Source organism: Aquarana catesbeiana, linkage group LG03 (assembly GCF_042186555.1).
Source record: "Aquarana catesbeiana isolate 2022-GZ linkage group LG03, ASM4218655v1, whole genome shotgun sequence".
Taxonomy (NCBI): Eukaryota; Metazoa; Chordata; class Amphibia; order Anura; family Ranidae; genus Aquarana; species Aquarana catesbeiana.
In genome coordinates, this window is record NC_133326.1 from 386,390,940 (window position 1) to 386,409,481 (window position 18,542).

Here is an 18,542-nt window from a genome sequence, read left to right on the forward strand (position 1 = left end):
GTGAAGAGTAAAATCAAAAATTCACGCCCTTAAAAACGCTGAAGGCGGTGATTGGTTTTCGGGGCCCCGTACGCGGCTAGGCTCCCAAAAAGTCCCACACATGTGGTATCACCATACTCAGGAGAAGCAGCTAAATGTATTTTGGGGTGCAATTCCACATATGCCAATGGCCTGTGTGAGCAATATATCATTTAGTGACAACTTTGTGCAAAAAAAAAAAAATGTGTTACTTTCCCGCAACTTGTGTCAAAATATAAAATATTCCATGGACTCAATATGCCTCTCAGAAAATAGCTTGGGGTGTCTACTTTCCAAAATGGGGTCATTTGGGTGGGGGTTTGTGCCACCTGGGCATTCCATGGCCTCCGAAACTGTGATAGGCAGTGAAGAGTGAAATCAAAAATTTACACCCTTAGAAATCCTGAAGGCGGTGATTGGTTTTCGGGGTCCCGTACGCGGCTAGGCTCCCAAAAAGTCCCACACATGTGGTATCCCCGTACTCAGGAGAAGCAGCTGAATGTATTTTGGGGTGCAATTTCACATATGCCCATGGCCTGTGTGAGCAATATATCATTTAGTGACAACTTTTTGTAAATATTTTTTTTTTTTTTTTTGTCATTATTCAATCACTTGGGACAAAAAAAATAAATATTCAATGGGTTCAACATGCCTCTCAGCAATTTCCTTGGGGTGTCTACTTTCCAAAATGGGGTCATTTGGGGGGGTTTTGTACTGCCCTGCCATTTTAGCACCTCAAGAAATGACATAGGCAGTCATAAACTAAAAGCTGTGTAAATTCCAGAAAATGTACTCTAGTTTGTAGACGCTATAACTTTTGCGCAAACCAATAAATATACGCTTATTGACATTTTTTTTACCAAAGACATGTGGCCGAATACATTTTGGACTAAATGTATGACTAAAATTGAGTTTATTGGATTTTTTTTATAACAAAAAGTAGAAAATATCATTTTTTTTCAAAATTTTCGGTCTTTTTCCGTTTATAGCGCAAAAAATTAAAACAGCAGAGGTGATCAAATACCATCAAAAGAAAGCTCTATTTGTGGGAAGAAAAGGACGCAAATTTCGTTTGGGTACAGCATTGCATGACCGCGCAATTAGCAGTTAAAGCGACGCAGTGCCAAATTGGAAAAAGACCTCTGGTCCTTAGGCAGCATAATGGTCCGGGGCTCAAGTGGTTAAATAAACAAATGAGACTTCAGCATATAATATCCTAAAAAATACAGTGTCCAAAAAGAAAAAAAAAATTAACATATACTGTCCAAAGCACATACAGTCCAAGTTTTATTGTCAAAGCTTAATTGAACAAGCTGAATCTAGAAGGTAATTGGCTATCAGGCACAACTGCATCAGATTCTGAGTGCTCCAGTTTTTGTTTTTTGTTTTTTAACAGGAAGAGAGTTCTCCAGTTTAAGTAAATCTCCTCCATAGTGTCCCAACAACATATAGTGAATCTCCTCCAAACTTCAGTGTAGTCTTCACCATCAAAGAAAAAGTTCAACCATGACATTATAAACATAAATTTAGCCATGAGATACTTGCGCTCCCAAATGGTGGTCACTGGATCTACAGAACACCTCCTTCTCTACACAAAGAGACCCCCGTTTATGTACAGAAGGACAGCAAGTCTAAGAACTAAAATAATGCATCATGTCATAAATCCACCTAGAAAAACAGTAGCTTTTTTGGATCAAAAGTGTTTTAACCCCTTCAGATCCGCGGTATAGCCGAATGATGGTTACAGCGCAAACCTACTTTGCCGGGAGGCCATCATTAGACGTCCTCCTCTTTGCGCTCTCCCCGTGAGTGCCCTGTAAGGAGGTGCACTGTGATCACTGAGTCAATGAGACTCAGGTGATCACAGATCGGAGTAAGGGGTCGATCCCGGCCCCTTACCACGTGACCAGCTGTCAGCCAATGACAGCTGATCACATGATGTAAACAGAAGATCGGTAATCTTTTTTTTTTCTCCTCACTCTGTCAGCGATGTGCAAGGGACAGCGGTCCTGAAGAGGAAGCGGCGAAGCCGCCTCATCTGTGCCAACCAGTACCGCCTGCCAGTGCCCACAGTGCCACAAATCAGTTCGCACCAGTGCATAACAGTGCCAACAATCAGTGCCACCTATCAATGCCCACCAGTGCCACCTATCAATGCCCACCAGTGTTGCCAACTGGTGCCTCATCAGTGCCACCTAGCAGTTCTGCCTATCAGTGTCACCTACCAGTGCCGATCAGTGCCCATCACTGCCACCCATCAGTGCCCATCACTGCCACCTATCAGTGCCAGCTATCAGTGCCACCTATTAGTGCCCTTCAGTGCCACCTATCAATGCCATTCAGTGCCGCCCATCAGTGCCCACCAATGCCACCTATCAGTGCCTACCAGTGCCACCTCATCAGTGCCCAGCAGTGCCGCCTATTAGTGCCCATCAGTGCAGCCTTATCAGTGCCCATCAATGCAGCCTATCAGTGCTCATAAGTACAGCCTCATCAGCGTACACCAATGAAGGAGAAAAATTACCTGTTTGCAAAATTTATTAACAAAATATAAAACAGTTTTGTATTTTTTTTTTTTTTTAATTTCAGTCTTTTTAAATTTTTTTAACAAAAAATAAAAAAACACACAGGTGATCAAATACCACCAAAATAAAGCTCTATTTGTGGGAAAAAAATGATAAAAATTTAATTTGGGCCTCAGCAAACCGCTCACCCACACAACGTCATACACGCTGTCTGCCATCTGCCCTGTACAGTGAAAACTGGGATTCATCCATGAAGAGAACATCTCCAAAGTGCCAGACGCCATCGAATGTGAGCATTTGCCCACTCAAGTCAGTTACGACGACAAACTGCAGTCAGGTCGAGACCCCGATGAGGATGACGAGCATGCAGATGAGCTTCCCTGAGACAGTTTCTAACAGTTTTTGCAGAAATTCTTTGGTTATGCAAACCAATTATTGCAGCAGCTGTCCGGGTGGCTGGTCTCAGACGATCTTGGAGGTGAAGATGCTGGATGTGGAGGTCCTAGGCTGGTGTGGTTACATATGGTCTGCGGTTGTGAGGCCGGTTGGATATACTGCCAAATTCTCTGAAACGCCTTTGGAGATGGCTTATGGTAGAGAAATGAACATTCAATTCAAAGGGCAACAGCTCTGGTGGACATTCCTGCAGTCAGCATGCCAATTGCATGCTTCCTCAAAACTTGCAAACATCTGTGGCATTCGGCTCTGTGATAAAACTGCACATTTTACTGTAGCGTAGCCTTTTATTGTGGCCAGCCTAAGGCACACCTGTGCAATAATTATGCTGTCTAATCAGCATCTTGATATGCCACACCTATGAGGTGGATGGATTATCTTGGCAAAGGAGAAGTGCTCACTAACACAGATTTAGACAGATTTTGAACAATATTTGAGAGAAATAGGCCTTTTGTGCACATAGAAAAAGTTGGAGATCTTTGAGTTCAGCTCATGATAAATTTTGCTCAGTGTATAAACAATATAAACAATATAAAAAAGGGTTTCAAAAAGCTTAGGGTTTTGATTAATTTTAGAGATGTTCACAATTGTGATACAAGAAGATTAGTATTTTATGGGATAGATAAACTCACAGCCAACCGGAGAGGATTGAATCTTAAAAAATGGTATCACAGATTGAAACCTGCTGGCTTTATGAATTAGGCACCTTAACCCTAATTTTTTTTTTACTTATTTATTTACTTATATTTATAAAGTATATATTTTCTAGGAAATTTGTTTAGCAATCTTTTACCTCCACGTATTTAATTGATATATTTAATATTTTTTAAAATATTTAATGACATTTATATATTTTTTAAATATTTGTTAGTTAGGAGAGACCACTTATTGCTGTTGATTGTACATGCAGGGACCATCTGTCTCTGAGAATGTCAGCAAATGCTTTCGGCAGGGCTAAGGTATGTGATGTAATGTCAACCAACATAATTTCAGGCCGGTGGAACACATATCGGAACCAAAACAGGAGGTAGGGCAAGCAGCCCTGAGTACACAGGCAGTCAGATCCATGACCCATGTTTATATATTTATATTTATTTCTATATTATATATGTTTTGTATATTTTAAATGTGAGTGCACATTTTTTGATGATTTAAAGTACAATATTAATAAAGAATACTATATGATCATATATTTTTGTTGTCTATCTCTTGGAATGGTAGAGTGAAATATGTAGAAATAAAGTGGCCTGTATAGTTGAGAAGATGTGTGTAAGGCTGCCCAATGATACTACAGTGGGTATAGAAAAGAATCACCCCCCTTTAAAATCACATTTTGTTGCTTTTCAGCCTGAAATGAAGACAGACAAAGTTTTTGTTTTATCCAGCTGTATTTATGAGTGCAACTTATAACATCCAAGTGAAAGATATAACACCAACATGTCAGAATTTTTTTTTTTTTTTTTTTGGAGAAATTCAAAAACAGAATCACTGAGTTGGAAAAAGGATCACCCCCCTTATGTCAGTAATTTGTTGATCTTCCCTTTGCTTTAATTACACCCTTAAGTCTAGACTTTGCAATATTTTTAAAGGTGATTGTTTGTGGACTGCAGTCTTCAAGTCATCCCACAGATTTTCAATGTGATTTAAGTCTGGGCTCTGACTAAGCCATGCAAAGACATTCTCCTTCAACCACTGTGTGGTCATTTTTGCTGTGTGCTTTGAGTCATTGTCATGTTGGAAGGTAAACCTTCTTCCCACTGATAACTTTCTGGCAGAGGGCAGCAGATTTTCCTCAAGAATTTGACTGTATTTTGCCCCATCCATTTTTCTTCTATCCTGACAATGCTCCAGTCCCTGCTGCAGAGTAACACCCTCATAACAGTTACATATACATAGTTACATAGTAGGTGAGGTTGAAAAAAAGACACAAGTCCATCAAGTCCAACCTATGTGTGTGATATGTCAGTATTACATTGTATATCCCTGTATGTTGCGGTCGTTCAGGTGCTTATCTAATAGTTTCTTGAAACTATCAATACCCCCCACTGAGACCACCGCCTGTGGAAGGGGATTCCACATCCTTTCCACTCTTACAGTAAAGAACCCTCTACGTAGTTTAAGGTTAAACCTCTTTTCTTCTAATTTTAATGAGTGGCCACAAGTCTTGTTAAACTCCCTTCTGCGAAAAAGTTTTATCCCTATTATGGGGTCACTAGTATGGTATTTGTAAATTGAAATCATATCCCCTCTCAAGCGTCTCTTCTCCAGAGAGAATACGTGCTCGCAACCTTTCCTCATAACTAATATCCTCCAGACCCTTTATTACCTTACCTTACCCTTTGTTGCCCTTCTTTGTACTTGCTCCATTTCCAGTACATCCTTCCTGAGGACTGATGCCCAGAACTGGACAGCATACTCTAGATGCGGCCGGACCAAAGTCTTGTAGAGCGGGAGAATTATTGTTTTATCTCTGGAATTAATCCCCTTTTTAATGCATGCCAATATTCTGTTTGCTTTGTTAGCAGCAGCTTGGAATTGCATGCCATTGCTGAGCCTATCATCTACTAGGACCCCCAGGTCCTTTTCCATCCTAGATCCCCCCAGAGGTTCTCCCCCCAGGATATTACCACCTCCATGCTTTACTGTAGGAATGGTGTTATTTAGATGGTGAGCTGTATCGGATTTCCACCAGACACATTGTTTGGTGTTGAGGCCAAATAATTCACTTTTGGTGTCATCTGACCATAACACCTTTTTTCCATGTGGCCTCAGAATCTTCAAGGTGCACTTAAGGTGATCAGATGAGACTAAAATTGAATTGGGGGTGTTTCCCTGCAGCAGGAACTGGAGCACTTGTCAGGGTAGAAGGAAAATGGATGGGGCAAAATACCATCAAATTCTTGAGAAAAATCTGGTGCCCTTTGCCAGAAAGAACAACATGATAATGAATCAAAGCACACAGCAAAAACATACAGTGGTTAAGGAAAAAAAGGTGAATGTCCTTGCATTGCCTAGTCTGAGCCCAGACTTAAACCCCATTGAAAATCTGTGGAATGACTTAAAGACTGCAGTCCACAAGCGGTCACCATCAAATTTAACTGAACATGAGCAGTTCTGCAAAGAAGAGTGGGCAAATATTATCTAGACGTGCAAAGTTAGTAGAGACATATCCCAACAGACTAAAGGCTGTAATTAAAGCCAAATCCTTCTTCCAACTCAGTGGTTCTGTTTTTGAATATTTATTTTTTTCCTGACATGTTGGTGTTATATCTTTCACTTGGATGTTATACGTTGCACTAGTAAATACAGCTGGATAAAACAAAAACCATGTCTGTGTTCATTTCAGGCAGCAGAGCAACAAAATGTAATTATTTTAAAGGGAGGTGATTCCTTTCTATACCCACTGTATATTGAAAAAGCTGTCTTTGACCTACCTATTCAATTAAAGCAGAGCTCCACCCAAAAGGCAAAGCTCCGCCTTTTTGCCCCAACCCCCCCCCGTGACAAATTTGGCACCTTTCGGGGGGAGAGGATACCTGTCAAAACCAGGTATCCGCTCCCAGTTTTGTGTAAGATCATCATACAACAATTCAAAACTTCTGGGACCCCCCCCCCACTGCCTTCTGAGAGACACACAGGTCCCAGAAGTCAGCAGGACCATTCAGAAAGCGCAGGGAGACTCGCGCATGCGCAGTAGAAAATGATCTGTGAAGCTGCAGGGCTTCACTTCCTGTTTCCCTTAGTGAAGATGCTGGCGCCTGCTGATGGATGGATCGGCTTGGGGTGCCGACATCGCGGGATCCATGGACAGTTAAATATTTTAATATATCTTTTGATGTGACAACATTGAAGAAATGACACTTTGCTACAATGTAAAGTAGTGAGTGTAGATCTTGTACTGTCAGGTCCATAAATATTGGGACATCAACACAATTCTAATCTTTTTGGCTCTATACACCACCACAATGGATTTGAAATGAAACGAACAAGATGTGCTTTAACTGCAGACTTTCAGCTTTAATTTGAGGGTATTTACATCCAAATCAGGTTAACGGTGTAAGAATTACAACAGTTTGTATATGTGCCTCCCACTTTTTAAGGGACCAAAAGTAATGGGACTATTGGCTGCTCAGCTGTTCCATGGCCAGGTGTGTGTTATTCCCTCATTATCCCATTTACAAGGAGCAGATAAAAGGTCCAGAGTTCATTTCAACTGTGCTATTTGCATTTGGAATCTATTGCTGTTAACTCTCAATATGAGATCCAAAGAGCTGTCACTATCAGTGAAGCAAGCCATCATTAGGCTGAAAAAACAAAACAAACCCATCTGAGAGATAGCAAAAACATTAGGTGTGGCCAAATCAACTGTTTGGAACATCCTTAAAAAGAGAGAACGCACCGGTGAGCTCAGCAACACCAAAAGACCCAGAAGACCACGGAAAACAACTGTGGTGAAGAAAACACCCTTCACAACAGTTGGCCAGATCAAGAACAGTCTCCAGGAGGTAGGTGTATTTGTGTCAAAGTCAACAATCAAGAGAAGACTTCACCAGAGTGAATACAGAGGGTTCACCACAAGATTTAAACCATTGGTGAGCCTCAAAAACAGGAAGGCCAGATTAGAGTTTGCCAAACAACATCTAAAAAAGCCTTCACAGTTCTGGAACAACATAACAACATCCTATGGACAGATGAGGCCAAGATCAACTTGTACCAGAGTGATGGGAAGAGAAGAGTATGGAGAAGGAGAGGAACTGCTCATGATCCAAAGCATACAACCTCATCAGTGAAGCATGGTGGTGGTAGTGTCATGGCGTGGGCATGTATGGCTGCCAATGGAACTGGTTCTCTTGTATTTATTGATGATGTGACTGCTGACAAAAGCAGCAGGATGAATTCTAAAGTGTTTCGGGCAATATTATCTGCTCATATTCAGCAAAATGCTTCAGAACTCATTGGACGGCGCTTCACAGTGCAGATGGACAAAGATCCAAAGCATACTGCGAAAGCAACCAAAGTGTTTTTTAAGGGAAAGAAGTGGAATGTTATGCAATGGCCAAGTCAATCAGCTGACCTGAATCCGATTGAGCATGCAATTCACTTGCTGAAGACAAAACTGAAGGGAAAATGCCCCAAGAGCAAGCAGGAACTGAAGACAGTTGCAGTAGAGGCCTGGCAGAGCATCACCAGGGATGAAACCCAGTGTCTGGTGATGTCTATGCATTCCAGACTTCAGGCTGTAATTGACTGCAAAGGATTTGCAACCAAGTATTAAAAAGTGAAAGTTTGATGGATGATTGTTAAAGCAGGGGTCCACCTATCTATCCTTTTTTTTTTTTTTTTTTGAGTTCATTCACAAACTTTTATTCTCAGCATCACATACTCACATATTGTGTGTAATATGTCCGCCTGTGTCAGATTTCGTCGGAAAGAATAACTTATATTATTCACTGCAGGCGGTTTCCATCTTCATTGTGGGCATTAGAAGCCCACAAGCATTTATTTCCTGGATGTGGTGAATGCTGTGCTCCCAGCATTCACTGCTCGTTCCCGCACATGCTCAGTGGCATCCTGGGAAGCCTGAGACTAGCTCCCAGGAGTCTGGGAGAGGCTAGAAACACGCCTACTCCCACGGGAGGAGAACCAGGAAGTGCAAAGAAGAATAGAAAAATAAAAGGTAATTACGGCGATTTAAATTTTTTTAAATGGCATGTCAGCATCTAGGCAAGGAAGAGAATACATACAGATATTGTTCAAAATTTGGGTGGAACTCCGCTTTAATCTGTCCCATTACTTTTGGTCCCTAAAAAAGTGGGAGGCACATATACAAACTGTTGTAATTCCTACACCATTCACTGGATGTAAATTCCCTCAAATTAAAGCAGAAAGTCTGCAGTTAAAGCACATCATATTTGTTTAATTTCAAATCTATTGTGGTGGTGTATAGAGCCAAAAAGATTATAATTGTGCCGATGTCCCAATATTTATGGACCTGACTTATAATAGTGTAAATTTGCTGTCCCCTCAAAATAACTCAACACACAGCCATTAATGTCTAAACCGCTGGCAACAAAAGTGAGTACATCCCATTTTCAAATTGGGCCCAAAGTGTCAATATTTTGTGTGGACGCTATTATTTTTCAGCACTGCCTTAACCCTCTTCCAATTCTCCATGATGACATCACGGAGCTTGTGGATGTTAGAGACCTTGCGCTCCTCCACCTTCCGTTTGAGGATGCCCCACAGATGCTCAATAGGGTTTAGGACTGGAGACATGCTTGGCCAGTCTATTACCTGTACCCTCTTTAGCTTCTTTAGCAAGGCAGTGGTTGTCTAGGAGGTGTGTTTGGGGTCATTATGTTGGAATACTGCCCTGCGGCCTAGTCACCGAAGGGAGGAGATCATGCTTTGCTTCAGTATGTCACGTTGGCATTCATGGTTGCCTCAATGAACTGTAGCTCCCCAGTGGCGGCAGCACTCATGCAGCCTCAGGCCATGACACTCCCACCACCATGCTTGACTGTAGGCAAGACACACTTGTCTTTGTACTCCTCACCTGGTTGCTGCCACACACGCTTTACACCATCTGAACCAAATAAGTTTATCTTGGTTTCATCAGACCACAGGACATGGTTCCAATAATCCATGTTCTTAGTCTGCTTGTCTTCAGCAAACCGTTTGTGGGCTTTCTTGTGCATCATCTTTAGAAGAGGTTTCCTTCTGGGACAACAGCCATGCAGACCAATTTGATGCAATGTGCGGCGTATGGTCTGAGCACTGACAGGCTGACCCCCCACCCCTTCAACCTCTGCAGCAATGCTGGCAGCACTCATAAGTCTATTTCCAAAAGACAACTTCTGGATATGACGCTGAGCATGTGCACTCAACTTCTTTGGTCAACCATGGCGAGGCCTGTTCTGAGTGGAACCTGTCCTTTTAAACCACTGTATGGTCTTGGCCACTGTGCTGCAGCTCAGTTTCAGGGTCTTGGCAATCTTCTTATAGCCTAGGCCATCTTTATGTACAATTTTCTCTTTTTTAGATCCTCATAGAATACTTTGCCATGAGCTGCCATGTTGAAGTTCCAGTGACCAGTGTGAGAGAGTGAGAGCGAAAACACCAAATTTAACACACCTGCTCCCCATTCACACATGAGACCTTGTAAAACTAACGAGTCACATGACACAGGGAGGGAAAATGGCTAATTGGGCCCAATTTGGACATTTTCACTTAGGGATGTACTCACTTTTGTTGCCAGCGGTTTAGACAATAATGGCTGTGTGTTGAGTTATTTTGAGGGGACAGCAAATTTACACTGTTATGCAAGCTGTACACTCACTACTTTGCATTGTAGCAAAGTGTCATTTCATCTGTGTTGTCACATATAAAAGAAATTTTCACATAGAAAAGATATAATAAAATATTTACAAAAATGTGAGGGGGTGTACTCACTTTTGTGAGATACTGTAAGTGTCCTTATATTAAAAGTCAGCAGCTACAGTATTTGAAGCAGCTGACTTCTAATTTTTTTTTTTTTTTACAGGCCCCTTTAAGAGGTCAAACAAATCTGGTGAGTGCATCACTTGGTGGGGAACACTGGGAGCACTTTGTGTGGAAGAGGAGGTGTCCTGGAGATCAGGTCACCACCATTTGGGAACACGAATATCTCACAGCTAAATTTATGTTTTATAATTTCACAACCATATTTATTAAAGCCTAATTGAACTCAGTTTAAAATGAGCTAAATACATTCCAGATGCATTAAAACAAAAGGTGTTCAAAGTCTAAGATCCCACTAATGCCGCGTACACACGGGCAGACTTTGGACGTGCTTTTGGCGGACTTCCGACGGACTTTCTAACGAACAAACTTGCCTACACACAATCACACTAAAGTCTGACGGATTCGTACGTGATTACGTACGACCGGACCAAAATAGGGAAGTTGATAGCCAGTAGCCAATAGCTGCCCTAGCGTTGGTTTTCGTCCGTCGGACTAGCATACAGACGAGCGGACTTTTCGACCGGACTCGAGTCCATCGGAAAGATTTGAAACATGTTCCAAATCTAAAGTCTGTCAGATTTTCGAAAGGTCTGCTGCAGGTCCGATGGAGCCCACATACGGTCGAATTGTCCGCCGGATTCGGTCTGTTGGACCAGTCCGGTCGAAAAGTCCGCCCATGTGTACACGGCATTACACTTGGGTGTAGGGCTGACTGCGATTAACTTTCGGAAACGTAGCGGGGTAGCTGATTTTCCTATGAATAGCTGCAGACAGGAAGCCTCCAATTGCTTTGAATGGGACTTCTCGCTCACAGCTATTCACAGGAAACTTAAGTCTCCCAAGGGTAATTGGAGTCAGCCACACACGCAAATGTGAGTGGGGTCCAAGTCCACTGCTTATCTGGGCAGTGTATATCCATATATCCATGGGCAGTATTTGATTTGCCACAAAACTTTTAATCCCAAGGACTGTACAGGGGACAAGGGAAAATTACTTCTTAACAGAAGAGAGAAAATGTTACCATCAGTTTAGGAAAGGTTTGTTTACAGTACGAGCAGTTACTCAATGGAATACTTCATCACATACATTATAAATGGCATAAATCATTAATGAAAATTTCTAAAATGAAAAGATTTTTTTACAACAAACAATATCCATAGTTATAATTATCACAGGATAATATGAAAATATCTTGATCCTAAGAATATTGCCCCTGTGGTTGGGGATTTTGTTTTGCTGTCCCTTTATCAAAATTGCAGCTGTGAGTGGTTGAGCATAATGGCCATCAATCTTTTTAAACTGTATTAACTATTTCAATTATGTACAAAATGTATTTATTACAGAGCAATCTTACCTGAAGGCTGTCTCCATGAACATATATTTGGGATACGGGTTCACTGCGAATATAAATGTTCTCAATCTTCTCTGGTGCTATGTATTCTCCTTGTGCAAGCTTGAATATGTGCTTTTTTCGGTCTATGATCTTTAGAGTTCCATTCTTTATTATGTAGGTAAAAAGATAGTGGTTAAACAATATTATTAAGAACCCTGATATTTCTACATTAAAGGTGAAAAGTGCTAACATACCGGAAGCCATTTTCCAATGTCTCCAGTGTACAGCCAGCCACTGTCATCTAATGCTTCCGCTGTCTTTTCTTTGTCTTTAAGATACCCTTTAAATACATTTGGTCCTTTTACACATATCTGAAAGAAGCACACAGTGATATTGGGAAAATATTCAGGAATAGATGGGTTAATTTATAAGCATTTTGTACTTTGATTTAAAATTGTCATGAAGGAAATCTGGAGGCTTTTACAACCAAACTCCAGTTTTTAGTTGAGTAAGGAGGAGACATTGCTCATAATAATTTAGCACCAGTTAAAGGAATAAGGGGAATGGGGTCACTGAGAAAAGAAACCTCACAAATGTTCTAACTATAACCCTTCACTACTAAAATGAGTGCTTTACTTTCCAGAAGGGTTTCTGACTCACAGAGAAAAAAAAAAACATGAAAGAGGTTTTTATTCTTCCCCACTGTATTCTCGCTAAAAAAAAAAAAAAAGTGTTTGAAGATGGGTTTTAACTATATCAAGACATAAGGAGGTCACAGATAATATAACATACTTGATGAATTCAAATGTACACATAAATAACACTTATGCTATAAAACAATTTTGGCTAATCTACCTCACAAAACATGAAATCCTGCGCCACTGAGCTCTACATAAAAGACAGTCTTAACCTTGGAGTTTAGTGAAATTACAATTTTCTGAACCAGTATAGCAGACCAATTCAGTGACTTTTTATGCAACTGATAGATACTGGGCTATATTTATTAAAGTCTTGTAAAATTGGATCTGATTTACATAAGTATAGAGTGGGGTGAAGAAGGTAAAAGAGCCAGGGTTTTTTATAACATCCAGTTACATAGTGACATTCAGGACAATTTGTAATGATTGGAGGTTTGAAGTTGATAAAGGTTCATTATCTCAGTATGCAGTAATGTAAATCTAGTCCACAGTGTGAATAATCTATGTGGCTCTGTTTTTTCCATTTCCTTTTTCTTCCCCAAAACTCCAGCCATTTACATGTTTGTCAATCCTTTACCATTTTAAAAATTCACACAAGACCGTTTGTGTATATGTTTTTTAGTCCATGTGGCTATGCTACCATCTACTGGATACACAGGTTATATGCAAAATAAAAAAATCATATATCAAGTGTTTAAGGGCTTTCTAGCCCACTTTTCTTTAAAAAAGTTGACTTCTGGCACAGAAAAACTTACCCTAGCTGGGGTTTTCAGCATTTCTTCTCCAATGCTACAAAATAACACCAAAATAATGCAGCCTCCTGGCTTACTTTTGCAGCACTGCTGCTCTGGCTCTTAGACTTCAATTGTACTTTGCACACCTGTGGCTGCTCCCCTGCATCTTTAAGCCTCATACACATGATTGGATTTTCCACAGACAAAACCTCTGAATTTTGTCCGAAGGCGTGTGCCTGGCTTTTGTCTTGCATACAAACGGCAAGGAATTGTCGGGCCAACAAACTGACGTACTACGTGTTTTTTCAGCTCTTTAGCGCCACTCTTTGGGCTCCTTCTGCTAATTTCTGTTAGTAGAAGTTTGGTGAGTGTTGATTCGCGCTTTTCATTTCGCGCTTTTCATTTAGTGCTTTTCAGTTTGCGCTTTTCTTTTCGTGCTTTTCAGTTCGTATCTGAACGGCCGTTCGTCAACCAGACATGTTGTGGAATCGGAGGACGTGTTATTTATTATTGGCCTTGGAGTTATTGCTTTGACCCAAGTCCAGTCCAGGAACAGGAGGAGGAGGAGTTCCTGGACCAAAAATTGGTTGCTTTATTAATCGTAACCAAATATTGTCATATGCCTTTGCTGCGGGAGCTCCAGGAGAATAATCCAGATGATTTTCGGAATTATCTCCGGATGACGGACCCCCTGCTTTCACCAACTCTTGGCATTGTTGACCCCCTATATTAAGAAGCAGGACACATGCATGAGGTATTTATTTTATTTTTTGGTTGAATAATAATGATTTGATCTGGTATATTTTCTATATTTCTGGATGCATAGAATGCACTTTTTGGTTAAGTTCTATTGGCAGATAGCATGTCTAATTTTATTTGTTTTTTTTTTTTTAATGCACAATAAAAAAATTGTGGAGAATAATACTTGGCTATGTGTTTTACTTCAAATGACAGTTTGGGAGTAGGCAGTTACATTTACAAAAATACAATGTAAAACTGACAAGGGACAACAACATAGTTGTATCTTTGATCTTAAAAACTATGTGATAATGGTGTTGTGGTAACTTGCCCAAATAAAAAAAAAAAAAAAAGCATAATAATATTATTCTTGATATCACTAGGAAAAAAAAGCCTTTGAAAATTAGTTTGCAATAACTCCATCAGTATCACCAGCAAAGCAGCTTCATTATTATCCCATTAAAGAAGAAGAGAATTGTGCGCTGCATTTCAAGATTTCATAATTTGCCACGTTGCGAATGTTAATTCTCCATTACGAACGCTAGTTTACAAGACCGACCTCTTCTGGCTTGTCCTTGCTTCCGAGCATGCGTGTTTGTACTTTGGACTTTTGTCCGACGAATTTGTGCACACACGCTCGGAATATCCGACAAACATTTGTCCGCGAAAAAATTTAAAACCTGCTATCCAACATTTGTCTGCGGAAAATCTGACAACAATTGTCCGATGGAGCATACAAACAGTATTTTCCGCCAACAGCCTGTCATCACACAATTCCTGTCGGAAAATCCAATCGTGTGTACGAGGCTTGTGAGACTCCTAGGGAGGGTGGAGCCCTGAATCATATTTACATCTCTAACAAAAGTCCTCCACATAGCTACACAATCATTGTGCGGGCTGTTTGCAAAAAATGGACCCATGTAACTAAGCTTGTGGTGTCCTGCTAACAGCCATTAAAAATGATCATCTTCAGTCACCCTAAATGCAGACAGAACAATTTCTTTGTACTCGTGAGATGCTAAAGACACTTGGATTGAGCCACAGCTTGGAAAAGAGGGTTGGTCTGGGTAAAACCTCAATCCATGTAGCTAAACGCCAAGGTTAGCAAAAAGAAGAAAAACTAAATCTTGATTTGGGCATAATAACTGCAGACTGAATCGGTCAAAACAAATTTTCAGAATCCATATCTAATAACAGATCCGTAGAGAGATCCTGAACAAATAGTGGCCCATGGGTCAGAGGTGGCCCCCAACAGACAGCTGAACCAGACCATGAGGAGCCCCTTTACACAAGCACCAATTAGGACAAAGTTCTGCGGGCACTTGTACATAAGAAATACTTCCAGTAAACCTGACCATAAATAATAAGTGGGGTTCCTCCATTTGGCCAATTTGCAAAGTATATATAGTAAAGTAAGTCCAGAAACAAAGAAATGTTTAACTCCTCACAAAATGGCCATTTAACTACAGTTGTTTCTGTGGCAAATATCCTCAGTACCAGAGGAGACAGTATCTCAGAATAGGCATGCTAGGTACTCAGAAAAGTGAGTTGCAGAGATGAGGACAGGAAAACTGCTTTAGCTGTGAGCCAAAAACACCATAAATTATCCCATGAGTATACTGGTCTGAACTGATATAGTAACTGTAACACATGTCACAGGTCAGGAATGAGCTCTGATGAAGTCAATGATGGTCTCTGATTAAGGAACAGGGCCCTAAACAGGGCCCTGTATATACCGCTCTGGATGAGTTTTAGACATATTAAGCCCTGATGTCACTGTGTCACTTGCTGCTGTTTTCCACCTGCATGCTTTCTCTATATTTGCTGACTTCCAGAAGTTGCAGTTGTTGCATGACTTGACAGCCATCAGCCTGAAGATTAGTCACCCCCGACATGCACAATTATGTTTGCATGTGCACTTGTTGCACTTTACTTTACTGCTATCACAAGGGGGATGACAAGTGACATGTGATAGCATATATGACATGTTCTTTTTATGGAGGCATCAGGGGTCTATTAGACCCCTAATGCCACCTTTGCACTCCACTGGAGCTAATCAAGAACAGATCATGTTTGATTAGCTTCCTACCCGGCCACAGGGGCTAAGGAATGAAAACCCTGAAATTGGAAGTGAAAGAGAAAATGCTTGCAACTTTTTGATTTATCCACTGGAAGGACAATCCGAGAACAGATGTTTGCTGATGTCCCTCCACTGTACCTGTTGACATTGTCCATGGCTGTCCAGGCGCACAGGAGGGGCAGTGGAGCCCAAGATACAAGGCATGAAGGAGATGGGTAGAGGGGAGTCAGTATATTCTGGTGTATATGGAAGTGAGCAGGTGGCTGAAGTAGAAAGCCAACAGTTGGCTGAAGAGATATCAATACATACTGTAAGAAATAACCTTGCTCAGTAAAATATATATTCGCCTTAAAGTATATCTAAAGGCAAAACCTTTTCTTTAGTTTTGGACAGAATGGAGAGGGATTAGAAATCTTGTCAGTTTGTGTTGTTGTTTGTGTCCCAGTTAGGGAGATTCTCTCTCTTTGTCCTGTTTACCATGAGCATTGAAAATGAAAGTAAAAAAAATCTAGAATTTTGGACTGTCCCCAGAAAAATAATAAAGGGAAAATCTTCCAATAGAGACATTAGTTCTGATGGCCTGGGGGTCCCCAAGGGATTTTCTTAATTTGAAGGGATTATCTGTCACTTCCTGTTTTGGCTACGGGACAGGAAGTGAAGGTATATCTCCTCAGGGCACAGATGGCACAAAATAAACAGGGGTTATAGCCCTCCCTTACTCTATCCAAAATTAAAAAAAAAAAAAGTTTTGCCTAAAGTTCTAGTATTTTTTTTCAGATATTAATAGAATAACATTTGCTGTTTTTTTTTTTTTTTTTTTAATAAATTTCCTCCTTTCAGACTGCTTCTGAAACTGTCGTTGTCCATGCTGCCTCACTCCCTCTATATTTGTGCCAACTGCTGCCGGGACCTACAGTATAGATTCCCATAGGTGTCTCCCCTCGAGCGCGATCCCTCTTGGAATGAGGGGGAAGAAGGTGTACTTCTGGTCTAGAAGGTGTACTTTTGGCCAAGGACAACACACAATGGCACACATACAAAATATATTTACATACCTCTCCTTCACCTTTCGAAGCAAAATAATTCATGTCTTCCACATTAACTAATTTGATAAAGTTGCAGGGTAAAGGTGCCCCCACGTGTCCTGTGAACAACATTCGTGTTTTAGTATGTTATTTTTCATTTTAGTAAGCACTGGATTTTGGCTTTCTGCAGGTAAAAAAACAGCAGGACTGACATTTAACGTAGTGCATACCAGTGCAGTATTGGTACGTGTCTGCATGCCAGTGCTACATGATTACACAAAATGTGATTGTTTTATTCTTCTTTTTCCTTCTTTAAACCCACAGTGTCTGAAGAAATTTCGCTGTGCCTAAATCTCCATCTCAGCAGCAAACAGTACCTGCAAATTCCTATATTCCCCATTCCAGACTCAGCAATGCTCCTGCAAATTCCACTGTCAAACTCAACCCTAGCCAAGCTTCTCTGTACCTGGAAAGTTCCCCGTGATTTCATTTTTTTCTCAGCAGCACATTGTACTTGGAGATATCCATCTCCTTAGCCATGTCTAAGCAGTGTTACATCCTTGGGAATGTCCTTACCTCCTATTCCTAACTCAGAAGTTTCTCTGCCAATCTTCACCCCCAGCTATCCCTAGAACAGCACCACAATGTGCCAGGAACTGTCCCTGTGCCCACATTCATGACTCAGCAGCAGACAAGGAAATCACCATGTCTGCCATCCCCAAATCAGCAGTGTATTGGCCCATGAAATAGCCTTCCCTGCCAACCCTGATTAAGCAACAGCTCTGCAGATATTGTACAAACCTCTCTCCATCCTCACCTGCCCCTGGAACTATCACAATATCTAAGATGGTTAAGCACATCCATAGTGATATAATCCTTTCTGGACATATGCTTCTTTCTGTAGAAAGGGGGCTTATTCAATTCGAGTGATATATGCAAAGTTCAGTAAAGTAATGCAGCCACATATGAAATATCCTCTTAACTGATACAACTCTAGTAAAAGATGATACAGCTGTTTGCTATTAGTTGCTTTCTTTGCATATCTCTATTGCTCCTTACCTGAAAATACTAATGTGCATGTGATACTGTAGCATTTGCTGACCAGGCAAAAATTTACCATGATGATGTTGTATCTGCTATTCACTCCACAATTGCAATGACTATACCAATTCACTGCTACCCTGTTTCCCCGAAAATAAGACCTAACGTGATTGTCATTGATGGCTGCAATATAAGCCCTACCCCCCAAATAAGCCCTACCCTGTTTCCTCGGAAATAAGCCCTACCCTGAAAATAAGACCTACAAGGACTTTAACTAGGGTTTATTTGGGGGGTAGGGCTTATATTGCAGCCTTCACCGACAATCACGCTAGGTCTTATTTTCGGGGAAACAGGGTATGCTATTAATGGAACATGCTGGCCAAATGAGGGA

The 18,542-nt window shown here is 40.9% G+C and overlaps 1 protein-coding gene across 4 annotated transcripts in view; it reads right to left on the minus strand.

Moving 5' to 3' along the window:
- ACSL6 (acyl-CoA synthetase long chain family member 6) overlaps positions 1–18,542 on the minus strand; it is a 318,324-nt gene that overhangs the window by 11,650 nt on the left and 288,132 nt on the right. For all 4 annotated transcript variants that reach the window (XM_073620688.1, XM_073620690.1, XM_073620689.1 and 1 more), the window contains exons 16-18: positions 17,141–17,229; positions 12,090–12,206; positions 11,857–12,000 (exon numbers count right to left, since the gene is read on the minus strand). In XM_073620688.1, coding sequence (XP_073476789.1) covers positions 11,857–12,000; positions 12,090–12,206; positions 17,141–17,229 — 350 coding nt within the window. The remainder of the gene's footprint in view (positions 1–11,856; positions 12,001–12,089; positions 12,207–17,140; positions 17,230–18,542) is intronic.